This window comes from Perca fluviatilis, chromosome 1, assembly GCF_010015445.1.
Source record: "Perca fluviatilis chromosome 1, GENO_Pfluv_1.0, whole genome shotgun sequence".
NCBI classification, from domain to species: domain Eukaryota; kingdom Metazoa; phylum Chordata; class Actinopteri; order Perciformes; family Percidae; genus Perca; species Perca fluviatilis.
The window spans coordinates 45,960,035-45,973,739 of NC_053112.1; the positions used below are offsets into that span (position 1 = coordinate 45,960,035).

General features: G+C 43.1%; 1 protein-coding gene across 6 annotated transcripts in view; it reads right to left on the minus strand.

Moving 5' to 3' along the window:
* Positions 1-632: 632 nt before the first annotated feature.
* LOC120564389 (zinc finger protein 335-like) overlaps positions 633-13,705 on the minus strand; it is a 33,603-nt gene continuing 20,530 nt past the window's right edge. For all 6 annotated transcript variants that reach the window (XM_039809315.1, XM_039809340.1, XM_039809300.1 and 3 more), the window contains one exon: positions 633-6,733. In XM_039809315.1, the coding sequence (XP_039665249.1) occupies positions 5,682-6,733 (1,052 nt within the window). In that variant the 3' untranslated portion in view covers positions 633-5,681. The remainder of the gene's footprint in view (positions 6,734-13,705) is intronic.

The following is a 13,705-nucleotide window of genomic DNA, read 5'->3' on the forward strand; positions in this document are numbered from 1 at the left end:
TAGCAATGAAATGGTAACCAAAATAAAGAAAACGTCAAACTATTATTCATTTTACATAGAGGTCATGACCAACATGTTAACTGACTAAATAACTAAATGCAATTTGTTATTGTTTTCTAAAGTAACCTAAGTCGTACTGGAAGCCATGTTAATCTTGTTAAATTGGATGTGTAATTGTTTGTTTCCCGACCCTTGTTGCTGTTGCTGTGTGTGTGTGTGTGTGTGTGTGTGTGTGTGTGTGTGTGTGTGTGTGTGTGTGTGTGTGTGTGTGTGTGTGGGTGTGTGTGTAAGCTTGACACTCAAAAATTAAAAACACTTTCAGTGTTAGTGAAGTCTGAGATAACAGTACGTAGTCCCCCTCTTCAATTATAAGTTTTGTGCATTTGTGATAATCAGGTTTGCACATGGATCCATTTTGTATCTTTTGTCACTGAAGGCAAGTCAAATTCACACATAGCTCCTTTGACAATTGAAAGACAAATAGCCTAACTTCCTCCCCTGTCATAATTTTTTTTCTCCTTTTTTGTTAATTTCTGAAAACATAACAGATTCTCACAGAGTTCAGATGATAGAGAAGTTCCAGTCCCCTATACAGTATGTGAGATCACACACACAGAAATTATGCCAGTTCATTGCAAACCTTTTACATGTTTAATGATACCCATACATTTTTAAACACATGTCATGAAAGAGTACTAAAAGGCAAAATATTTGTTGGCTCTGCAACCTACAGCTACTGCCAATTACATCCAAACATCTACACATACAAACACGACTCTCTGATATATATGTTTTTACTTTACATGTTTTTACAGTCCTTTGTTCTTTGATTTGTAATTGAGAACAAAGAATGATTGACATTAAAAAAGACTGTTAACACCTCAGGCTTCAACCTGTGAAAAGTTAAGGAAGGGGAATGAAAACATTGCAGGCCTGCATCAATTTGGCTAATCTAAAAACTCAAAATTCAGATTTCACTTCCCAATTCTGAAAACAAGCCTAGAGGCCAATAATGAATTGCGATTACGTTTGAGGTCATTTTACGGTTGCAACCGGCCATAAAACAAAGAAGAAAAAGTTGTATTCATTTCCGCCACGTATTTCTGCTTTCTTTCCAGACATGGCAGTTGTCAACAGAGACAGATATAGGTGGATGAAAGAGGAGAGGAGAGAATTTTTAAATTTAATTCATGAGACAAATATAACAGCTATTTTAGATCGTTGTCGTCTGGCATTTACGTGCATCTGCATCATCATAGGAATGTTCTGACAGCGTTGCTGTTGTCTTCTTATAGCTTGATTATCGCCATCAGCTGACACATAAGCACTATTACAACTTGTGCAATATGAATCATTTGTAATTTAGATAGACGGCGCGATCCATTTTGGCTAGCAAACTTTGTTCACAAATGTCATCCTGAATGTTGTGCGATTGAGTGCGGAAATGAATGGAAACACCTTAATATGTCTCAAATCATTTCAATATACCAATTTGATCGCAAAACAGCATGTGACGTCACTACACACAGGTTTTTATTCACTTTAAAGCCAATGGATGGAAACACAATTTCGCCGGTGTTATTAGAATATACTGTATCTCGAATGTTTTTAGCGAACTTCAGATAATTCGATTGACAGGTGGATGGAAACATAGCTATACATGAGAAGGTGCAGGCCTGCGCCACACAATTTATTCAACAAGTGCCAACATTTACCGTTCAACACCAGGCTGTCTCCAGAGGGATGCTCATTAAGTATACTGTAACAATATGAGTAACAGAGTGGACTGTATGTGACAAATACATCATGGAAAACTATTTGTTTATCTGCACTGCCTCCAATTTTTGTCCATGGCTTTAACAAATAGTTATGCGGCTGTGGCTCACGTGGTAGAGCGGTCTCTTTTTTTCGATCCCTGGCCCTGCAGTCCCAGTGTCGAAGTGTCCTTGGGCAAGACAATAAACCCCGAATTGCTCCCGATGCCGCTCCATCGGAGTGTAAATGTGTGTGAATGTTTATCTGATGAGCAGGTGGCACCTTGTACAGCAGCCTCGGCCACAGTGAATGAATGTGTGTGAATGGTGGATGGTTCCTGTACTGTGTAAAAGCGCTTTGACTGGTCAGTTAAGACTAGAAATGCGTCATATAAATACAGTCCATTTACATTTATGTGACTATTTAAAGTGCTTTAAAGGAATAGTCTGACATTTTGCAAAACTAGTACAGTACCCGTTCAAAACATGCCTGTTCAGAATGAGCGGACTGGCCTATCTCGAGAACCGCTCATAAACAACTTTACACTCGACACTGTGCTTCCTTGGGTCCTGAGCGATACACCTGCCATGACGTAGTTGCATCACATACCCAAGTTGCAGCTCCTCGAGGTCAGAAACACCGGTAAAGTACACGCTGGTTCACAGGAAAAACAATAGGGGCAGTATATACCATTAGGCAGGGTCAGCAAATTCCTAGGGCCCCAAGGTAAAAGGGCCCCAAACAGCTATACATTAATTACGATGTTTAGATGTGAAATATAGTGAATTATGTTACTATTCGTATTCATTTTACACCAAAATAACTTACACAAGGCCCCAAAGCACTTAGAAAAATATGCAATACTACTTACTGTGTATTTCTACTTCAGAGGAAAATATTGTACTACTACATTGACCTGACAGAAATGTTACTGGTTCTGTTGCAGATTCAGGTCCCCCTACAGGTTGTCTCATTGGAACTACAGCCGCGCGGCTGAAGAGGGAAAAGTTACATAGTATGCCTTTAAAGTGGCTATTTGTAACTTTCGGTTTGTGTTGATTCTAGCGGCCACTTTGGACAAAAGTGGTACTGTTTAACCCACCTGTTGTCCTAAAGGTCTTTTCTTTACGCTGCTTTATTACCCAACTGTAGATTACTGAGTTAGTGTTACCAGGAGGTCATATAGTCGTGCTGAATGTTTTGCTTGGACAGAAAATCATTCATTTACAATAAGAGAATATGTTACAGATGCATTGTTGCATTTCCAGTGTTGCATACGGTAACTTAGCCTACTTTAGATGTCTCGTGAGATAAACCTGGTATCACTGTCACTGGGTCTCGAGCCAAAGCATTAAGAGATTGTCATAGCAACCAACGCTTTACACAAGTATAGGCCACATTGCGCGTTGTTAAGTTATTTCATGAATGAAATAGACATATTACATACCTGAGGGCCAATTCAGGGTCAGTTTTGAATAATTTACAATCCAGTAATTGTCTCCATCTGTTGAAAGCCCGACCGAGCGTGACTCGCGTTTTTGCCCGTCGTCTTTCACTTTCCCTTTCATCTTTTAGTTGTTCTTCGTTAAATGTCCTTCTTTCCTGTGATGGTCCTGTCCCAGTATCAGCCATAAATACAGCAGATAACTTCTAAAATAAAAGTAAAATACAATGAGGCCTGTATAAAGAAATCTCCAGCTTCCTTTTACCTGGCTGGATACTCAATAACACAGGCTTTCCGGTTTTACACCGAAATCTGTGACCCATCAGAATGTGTTACTGTAGCGCCGTCTGCCTGCCGAAAATCATTCTGTGACTTCGCGGGCGTTCTTTTCACTGTTAGTCTCATTTTCTGTTACAGGTCATATCTGATCAGAATGAGATGGAACATTACACACTTTCATAAACATTCAAAAGTTACATACAGTCAATTTAAGTAGCCTACATTGTGTTTACACTGAGTGCCAAGTAAAAAATGTAATGCAGGACTTGTACTGTGCATTGTTAAATTTGTTTATGATTAATAGCTAAGAGTTTTACTTCAGAAAAACATTTTGAGTACTTTTTTCTACCACTGCCAATACCAACATTCCCAGTTAGAGAAAGGGTCAAAAGTAAAGCAAGACGCTATTTGCTTGGGGCACATGGTGTTAGTTTGCAATACTAATGGCAATAATGCTGGGAATGTTGGTATTGGCAGTGGTAGAAGAAAAACTATTATTAGTATATATAAATATAATAATAACACCACACAGTTTCTATGGTTAGTTCTGCATTCAAGAACTAACATTTCAGGTAATCAGGTGAATGCAGTAGTGCAATGCTTTTCTCTGAAGTATAAGTGCACAGTAGGTCATTAGTAGAAATAGTTGAGGTGCATAAAAGTGCTTTGGGGGCCTTTTGCAAGTTGTTTCGGGGTAGAATGAATCAGAATAGTAACATAATTCAATATTTTTCATACCTAAATATATATAAATAAATAAATCTATAGCTGTTTGGGGCCCTTTCAGCTGGGGGCCCCAGGCCATTGCAGTTTGTCTCTGTGCTGTGATACAAATTGCCTCTCGGAGGAGAAAGAAATGCTGTGTGCGGTCATTGGTTAGCTCAGTAACAACTGTCTGCTCATAAAGATTACATTTTCTATTTTTCATTACTACATTATGTTTACTACATAAACATGCCACTAAGACAGCTTTGTTGTTGTTGGAATGTGTAGCGGTTTCCCTTTTGACTGAGCTAGGCTAACTAATGCCGTGTTTTCACTGTATGCTACGACTCGACTCGTTTTTTTGGGGGGTTTTCCATGTGCAAAATTTGTGGAAAGTACCTGGTACTAAAGCGAGCTCAGTCGATACTTGAAGGAGTTAAAACGCTGCAGACCGCTGATTGGTCAGAGAGAATCGTCACTAGCGTGACACTGGAAAACCTGCACAAACCTGAAATTTTTGACATTTGATTAGCCAAATGTCAAAAACACTGTGGTAGCTATTTGACGGTTCGTCAATAACTACCACCAGTGTTGCTTTGAAGATTATGTCAGCAGTTTTGCGCAGCGTCGCAGTGGAAAACAAAAAGAGAAAAGTACTGGTACCAAATAAGTGAGTGGAGTCAGGCAGAGCCGTACCGTACAGTGCAAACAAGGCATAAGCTAACAGGTTCTCCCTGGTTCCAGTCAAAAACAATGAAAAAAAAAAACAGAACTCCACTGAAGACATCTCAGCATCCTTTGATATTGACACTTTGCAGTGAGAGAAATTAAATCTTGTAGTGCCAGCAGTCCTATAAAAAACAACAGCTAGAAGTGTCTGGAGATGGAAATCACAGTAGGATAAGGCAAGAATAGATTTTTGTTTTTGTTTTGCTTAACGTTGGATGAACTTTAATTGTATTTTAAGTCAAGTCATTTTATAAGTCAACTCATTACATCAATACTATAGAGCTGTAAGGTGCTCAAAATATTCCTGTTCTGTTCATCCTGTTTGACAAAGTGGTCAGTGGACAGTGCAGGTACACTGTGATGTTGGCAGTGTCCCAGCATCATCAGCCCAAATGTGTTAGCTATGTAAATACAAACAAGACCATTTAATGACAATTTGATGGATTTAGTGTTATCAACACTGTCTCAGGCACTCTTTTACCACTCTGTGATCCTCTCTCAGTTTAAAACAAGGAGTAGGAAAAGGTTGAGAGGGCTTCAGGGAAAATCCTTTGCCTTAAAAAAACAGAATTCACATATTACTGCTATGATCTAGGACAATATCAACTCTACGTGCCATGACATCACAGGATACAGCCTTGCTTCTTTGTTCGTGCTTACATTAGACGCTAGAATTTCCATGTAAAGGATTTCAATCATTCACCCGTCATAGGCCCCAAACTGTATGAGGATCAGTTCCAGATGCCATCCGCCTCCCCCAGCGGTCAGTCTACAAACCACACTGGGACTGCTGCCGGTGTCTGCGAACGCTACACATTTGGCTGAAGGACTGTCCGCACCGCGAGCAGCTGTAGGGCTTCTCCTGCGTGTGGACCGTGCGGTGCCTCTTCAGGTGGCTGGACGAGATGAAACTCTTCCCACACAGTGTACATCGATAACGCCTCTCCCCGGTGTGGATGAGGAGGTGGACCCGCAGGTTGTTGGGCTGGGCAAAGCCCTTCCCACAGTGGGGACAGGTGTAGGGCCTCTCCCCTGTGTGCACCCTTTGGTGCAGCTCCAGGGCGGCTGCGCTGGGGAAGACGCGCCCGCACACAGCGCACACCACGGGCTCTTGAGCAGCAGCAGCAGCAGCGCTGCTAGCGTAAGGCCGCCTCGGGATGGTCGTGGTGGCAGAGGGAGCTGTAGTGGGAGGGGGTGGAGGAGGCGGTGGAGGTGACGCAGCCACGACAGCAGCAGCGGCAGCTGCGGCAGCGGCCATGTCGAAGGAGGCGGCGAAAGCAGCCATTTCGTGAGCGCCACCTGTGAAGAGCATGGTTGGAGGGCCGTCTAGACTGTCTCCTCCGCCCTGCGAGGGGAAGGAGGCAGAGGGGTGGCCAGTTTCTGTGTTCCCCAAACCCAGCTGTGCTACTGCGTATGCTGCACCAAGATGGCTGACCCTCTCCTGCATCCAGGCCAGGTCCAGGCCCAGACTGTTGAGGCGGTCGGGGCTGGGCTCATCGGAGGCTACGGGGGCCGACAGCTGAGGGGGATGAAGTTCATCTTCTGTGGCATCATCTGTCTGGATCTCTGGCTTCAGAGCACCATCTATTAGGGTCCCTCCAAGGTCCCTGCGAGTAGCCTCGGAGGCCGTGACCCCGCCACAGCCGGATGTCTGACTGTTGCCCAGAAGTACGGCGGCTTTACGTTTGGCTCGAGGCCTGCAGGTCAGGTCCATTGTGGCATCAGTGGGGGAAGAGGAGGTCTGGGTGGTGGAGGGGTTGTTGGCGACACTGGTGTTAAGAACAATATCACTGGGGGGGGGTTCCTCACCTGGTTCCATGGCTGAAGACAAAGGGCACAGGGGAACAGGGTGAGAGGAGTAAAGAGAAATTTAAAGAGAATCATTAAGAAAGCATTATTGGTGCACTATTTAGCTCTTAACACATTTTATAAAGCCAGACAGAGAGGGCTGATGAGAATTGACAGGAATAGAATGAATTTAGGAAAATCTAAAACCATAAATAAATTCGACTTGGGGACAAATCTAGGTTAAGATGTTCTACTCAGTGTAACTCAGTTTTCCCTGCCTCAGGAAATCAAAGTTGTTAAGATAAAATTTTGTTTTCTGAAATACTTCAGAATACTTTTTGGTTATCATTTGTAATTTGTGAGGAAGTCATTTTTGCGGTAGCTTCATCCTAGGTAATGAGTGTGTATTATTTTGACTAAACAAAATACCCTGATGAGCTACTTTTGATCTCTGTGAGATAATTTTATTTTACTGCCTGGTGTTGCCGACTTTGGTATTTTTCAACCTGGAACCTGGAAACAACGATTGTGGAAACCGGTCCAGTCTTAAGCAAGATGGCTAAACAAGCATCAATGGTATGTTATTGGGCAATTGCGCACTTTCAATTCATGTCCACAAAAAGGGCTTGTTTTGCCACTGACAGGCTCAGATTATTCTAAGTGTCTGACAAAATTATGGAAAGGATCTCTGCAGAGGTCGACTTTTTTATTAAAGCGTAAGATACTTTTTGTTTAACATGAAACATCCCCGAAATCACTAACGCCAAACCCACCTGACTCCATATAAATAATAAGTAATTATATCATCGTAAAATACACTTCAATCAAAGTTGACAAAAACAAAATAAAACCATCAAAAGTTGTCTTGATATATGTTTTCCCTTTTTCAACAATGACCACTCTGGTTTGGTTGAAATAAACTCCTAATTCACCCATTTACATGTGGAGATATGTTGGCTCCATACACACTTAAAGTATTGTTTATTTAAATGGAGTCTGGTGAGTTTGGCGATGGCGATTTTGGAGCTGTTTCTGGTTAAACAGAAAGGATCTTTGTTATATTCTTCACTGTTTCGTGTTACTAGATATAACAATGATAACACAGTGGCCGGGTTGGTCAGTGGTAGAGCAGGCGCACATATACTGAGAGGTTTATGCCTCGACACAGAGGTCCAGGGTTCAAATCCGACCTGTGACAATTTCCTGCATGTCTTCCCCCGCTCTCTCCCCTTTCTCACCTAGCTGTCCTGTCAAAAATTAAAAGCGGAAAAGCCCAAAAAGTAATCTTAAAAAAACAATGATAACACGGACTACAACGGAATATTAACCGTTTATTAGCCCAACAGCATATCTTTACAGCAGCATGGCTAACACCAACAATGTAAACTGAAGTTACCCATAGTGTTAATTTCGTCAGACGAGACGAGACTAAATATGTTCGTCAACGACCTTTTTTTCCATGAGATGAGACGATGACGAGACTGCGCCAATGTCCAAAAACGCTGACTAAGACTAAATTAACATGCATTATTGTTGACGAAAAAAGACGAGACTAAAATGTTTTGCATAAAATAAAAACTAAATCTCTCTTCATTTTCGTCTACAATCGTCTCTACTTTTTCATCGTTAGATAGAATATTCAGCGTTACGAATAATCGGCGCTGGCGCACCGACAGGCGCGCTAACGAATCACGTTATACCGGACCGAATAGCAACGCAGATTTTGGTGCCTCTTAAATGCCTGCGCTTCTCTCTGATGCTCCTAAACGGACGTTAGAGTCAACCGAAACATCGCTGCACGGGCCTGGTTAACACTACACTTGGCAGCAGGTAACGTTAGCCTACCCTTAGCTAGCAGTTGAGTAGCTAAACACGGTTACAATCATTGACATATATAAAAGGGTTACAATGCTGACCGCTAAACGGTGTAAAGGCTTGTCTCTATTTCACTGTGTAGGATTCCAACACGAGACGACGACAGTCTGCGGTACGCTATGGAACGCGTCTGCGGAACGTCTGCGGTTTATTAACAAAAGTCAGTGTGTGTATTTCCACAGACTGCGGGAACGTCTGCGTCCCTACCGTCCCAGTTCCGTCAGTCCGCAGCAGATACGCAGAGCTTCTATTTTTGACGGACGACGGAGAGCTCCGCAGCATTTCAGCACACGGCAGATAGTGCGGGACAGGAAGTCAAGCACAGAAACAAAATAAATATCCGGTTAATTTTCAAAATAAAATACACCGTGCTCACGGCGGATCATATTTCCCTGAACTACACCTTGAAAACACAGCTCAGAGTCGTTTCCCCTCTACTCCTCTGGATGGAAACTAACTGGTGTTGGGTTTGTGGTTCTATTCTACCTGAATTCGCGAGAACTTGTTGGTCCTCCTGACTACAGCTGTCAGTTACGGCCGCAGCCGTTCAGCAACAAATCCGGACCCGGTGGGTATTGACGGACAGCGGAGCACGCAGCAGACACGCAGCGGAGCCGGTCCACCGCTGTTACGCATCCAGTGGAAATCCCCGGTAAAAGTCTCGCCATTTTAGTCAAGTTTTAGTCAAAACATTTTAGTCTTTTTTTAAATAAATTATTTCTGATAACCATTTCAGTCAAATAGTTATACAAATAAATAAATTATATAAAGTTATATAAATATTGAGCCTCTTCCTTATTTCACCAGTAAAACGACAAAAACAACCACTGCATTGGAAAAGGATATTTTACAATAAAATAAATGCAGCACGAAACTGGCGAGGCGTATTTCAAGTGAACGCAACATATGCGTTGTTTTTCAGACAACGGCAGCTGCAGACTGTCGTACGTCTCGTGTTGGAATCCTACACAGTGAAATAGAGACAAGCCTTTACACCGTTTAGCGGTCAGCATTGTAACCCTTTTATATATGTCAATGATTGTAACCGTGTTTAGCTACTCCAACTGCTAGCTAACGGTAGGCTAACGTTACCTGCTGCCAAGTGTAGTGTTCACCAGCGCCCCGTGCAGCGATGTTTCGGTCGACTCTAACGTCCGTTTAGGAGCATCAGAGAGAAGCGCAGGCATTTAAGAGGCACCAAAATCTGCGTTGCTATTCGGTCCGGTAGATAACGGTCGTTAGGGCACCTGTCGGTGCCGTAACACCGGGTCTCGGTAACAGCTGAATATTCTATCTAACGATGAAAAAGTAGAGACGATTGTAGACGAAAATGAAGAGAGATTTAGTTTTTATTTTATGCAAAACATTTTAGTCTCGTCTTTTTTCGTCAACAATAATGCATGTTAATTTAGTCTTATGGCGCATTCGAACGGGATAAGCGAAGCCTGTGATTTTACTCGAATTTACTGACATTAAGCAACAGTAGAAACATGGGTGTGGGTAGCTCTGCTACGTGTGTTTGTGTGTGGTCAGATCTCGAGGACACACACGCACACAATCTCAACCGGGTAGTCAGTCACGTCGAACTCGACCTCTCCTTTTTCTTTCTCTCATTTTTCTCCGGGTGGTGTCAAGCAGGGTCCGGTTAGATGGATAAAACTAAACATTTCACCAGGTTAAAATCTATTAGCTCAAGCTTTACGCTTGATTTATTTGTAACATTAACCTCTAATTATGAAGTGAGCGCCTCGCCTTGATTGTGCATTATTTTTGATAAGCCATTGCTTGGAGATGTCTTGTCGTTATCTCTAGATGTATGATACAAACATAAAAATATACTTACCGTATGCTGCTATACATTCGTCCATCGCCATCTAATCATTCTTTTTGTCTTCGCACTTGTGGTGGTTTTCATCTTTCTCTTTCTGCACATTGTATATGATGTATAGCGAGATGACCCAGCATCCCAAACACTGTCAAAACACTCCAACGCACCCTCCATTTCCAGCCAAAGATGGATAAAAAGACGCAAAAAGAAGGAAATAGGTACCTTGAGAAAACAAAAAGCCCCGCCAAAAATCCTGGACAAATCAGAGTGACCGATTGCCGCGGGGCTAATATTATCACAGGACCTCCGTTTTCGCGAAATATGGTAGGTCATTTTGCGGGGAATTATTACTTTACAAATTACAGACATGACCGATTCGCACGGGATTAAGATCACAGACAACCTCCGCAATTATTACAAATGACCGGAGGTCACCAGGTAATACTTATCCCGTGCGAATAGGGCTTTAGTCAGCGTTTTTGAACATTGGCGCAGTCTCGTCATCGTCTCGTCTTAAGCCCTATTCGCACGGGATAAGTATTACCTGGTGACCTCCAGTCATTTGCAATATCGTGAGGGGTTGTCTGTGATCTTAATCCGACGTCATATCGCTGTATGAGTAATAATTCTTCAGCAAAAAGTCTATGATAATCCCGATCGCGAAAACCTCGTTCATCTCTGATTTGGGTCTAACTGGGCGTTGTCAATTATAAATGAAAAGTTTTGACATCATATCCGGGGGATAATGTCTGTAAATTTGAGTAAAATACAGACTTCAGTTATCCCGTGTGAATGCGCCAGACGAAATACAGACGTGTGGGGGTAATTTATAAACTACAAGAGGTCCCCAGGTAATACTTATCCCGTGCGAATAGGGCTTTAGTCATGGAAAAAAAGGTCGTTGACGAACATATTTAGTCTCGTCTCGTCTGACGAAATTAACACTATAACAACTGAGGGTCTACTCAAATGCTTAGCTCTTGTTATGACACAACATTCACAATTTTACAAAAAATATGATCATTACAACCTTCTCAACATTGTGTTTTTCTATGCTACCTTAGGGGTGAGCGTAGACTACCTCCAGCCCCTGACTGTGCCCATGTCACTATTTAATCTAATAATTCTGGCCTGCAGGAGGCTGCTGCTCTGTGATGGAGTATCGTATCGTATTTTTGTTATCACATGGAGAGCTGGTTTCTGGTGCTGATGCAAAAGAAGATGTCTCTTTCCCAGCCACATCTGCAACTGGAACGTTTGTCTCTGATGTGGTTGAGTCTCGAACTTGTGTAGGTAAGTAAACTGGTGTGTTGAAAAGTGCATCTGAAGAATCTCCACAAGACAGTTCTGCAGGCACTGTAGGAGTCGATCCACATGCTTTCTCCAGACACTATCAGCGGTGTGGACTGTATAGGATACTGGTCCAGTTTGTTAGAGTTTGTCCCGCTGGTGCGGTTCGTCAGGGCAGGTGAGAACGTGGCATTCGCACTCGGGTGCGCACCAAAAGCAGACCAAACAAGCGTACCGAGACCTGCTTGAAGAGGTGTGTTCAGCAGTCTGAGCTGATGTCTCCTGTAGTCAGGTGTGTTTAGCAATCTGCGATGCAGCAGAGCAGCAAACTGTAGCAGCTTGCAGTGTTTCTATCACAGAAATAGACAGTGGTCAAGCTTGCCGTCCGTCACTGGCATCTCCGTGGTCAAACCAGACGCCGCTAAAATTGTAGACACCGCACGGCCGAGCAAAGTCTCGGTAACCAGAGCAGACGTAGTAACGTCTCTCGCGAAACAATGTCTGATCATTTAAATGAAATGAGCTGGTTTAACCATGGAGATGCAAGAAATATGCACTAGTCCAGAACACAGGCTCTTCTTCCTATATTTACTTTCTTGCTCCCGTCCCCAGATACATCCGACCAATAACAGGAGTGGACGTTCTTGCGTGGTTTGTAATGACGCATTTTGGTACGCTTGGATTTTTCCAGGTGTGAAACCAAACCAAACCAAACCAAGGGCAAATTGCTCCAAGTTTACAAACTCACCAACTGATTCGGACCAAAACAAACGAACTACAGGTGTGAAAATGCCCTTAATGTGTTGCGCTCCATTAAAAGGTGAATTATACTAGCCACATCCAAGGTGGCGCGCGCCATCGTGACGTCAAAATGACGTAATATCCTGCCGGCGCGCCCGATTTATGGTATTTAGGTCGCGCACAGCTCTTTTTTTTTTCAGCGGCGCGCGACAAAGCGGAAACAGGTGGCCTGAACGAGTTCGCCGACAACCGGATACCAAGAATCTCAGAGTGACTGCAAGTCTCTCTGGTAAACTCACTGGGTTAAGATGAGCTCTTTTATGTTGAATGAAAGGCTTAATCAGACGAAGTAGGTCATCCAATCAAATCGAAGCATTGACGGCAATGCTGCTGCCAGTTCTGCTGTTGTTTATCTTTTTCTTCTGGTCCGTAGAAACAGCAACGTTGGTAGCCTTTGCTCATGAGCGCCACCGCTGTTCAGGAGAAGGCTGCAACTAGTGTCGCGACCACCAGTGCAGGTATAAATAGTCACGGCGATTTCATGACGTCACAAATGCACGCGCCAGCTGGGCTGCGGTTACTGTAAAACACGCTTTAGCTTGCATAAATGCATTAATTTCCTGTGAGACAAGTTGAGATCCCTTGTCAAAAACTAGCTGTGTAGGAGATCTGAAACGACTAAACATTTCTCCTAACTTTTCTATTGTCTTTTCTGTGGTGGTTGGACCTCATGACAGCCACTTACTTTTACTGTGCGGTCAACAGCTACAAGAAACATTCGGTCATCGAATGGACCTGCAAAATCAATGTGCACACAATGCCAAGGCTCCTGTGGAAGCTCCCAGGGATGAAGAGGAGCTAGTGGCGGATTCTTTCAAACCTTGTGACAAAATCATCTGTTTGTCCATGTTTGGCCACCAAAAATAGCTTCTTGCCATTTCCTTCATTCTCACTGTTCCACTGTGTCCTGCATGAAGTTGCTGCAATACGGTTTCCTGTAATCACTCTCCTCCCCCACAGCAAACATCCTGACTGAACTGACAGCTCTGACCGTCTTCCAACAAAGGGCTTTAAGTTTGCGTCATCACCATGAGGTTGGCCCTTGACAATCACGTCCATGACGGCAGACAACCCTGAAACAGGTGCTTTTTTCTATCTCCCTGAAGTAGAAAATGTCCACAGTGTTTGACTCTGACTTTGCGACAGGGAGTGGGAACCTGGATAAACCATCTGCATTGCAATCAGAGTCTGACCACTTCCGTGCAAATCAT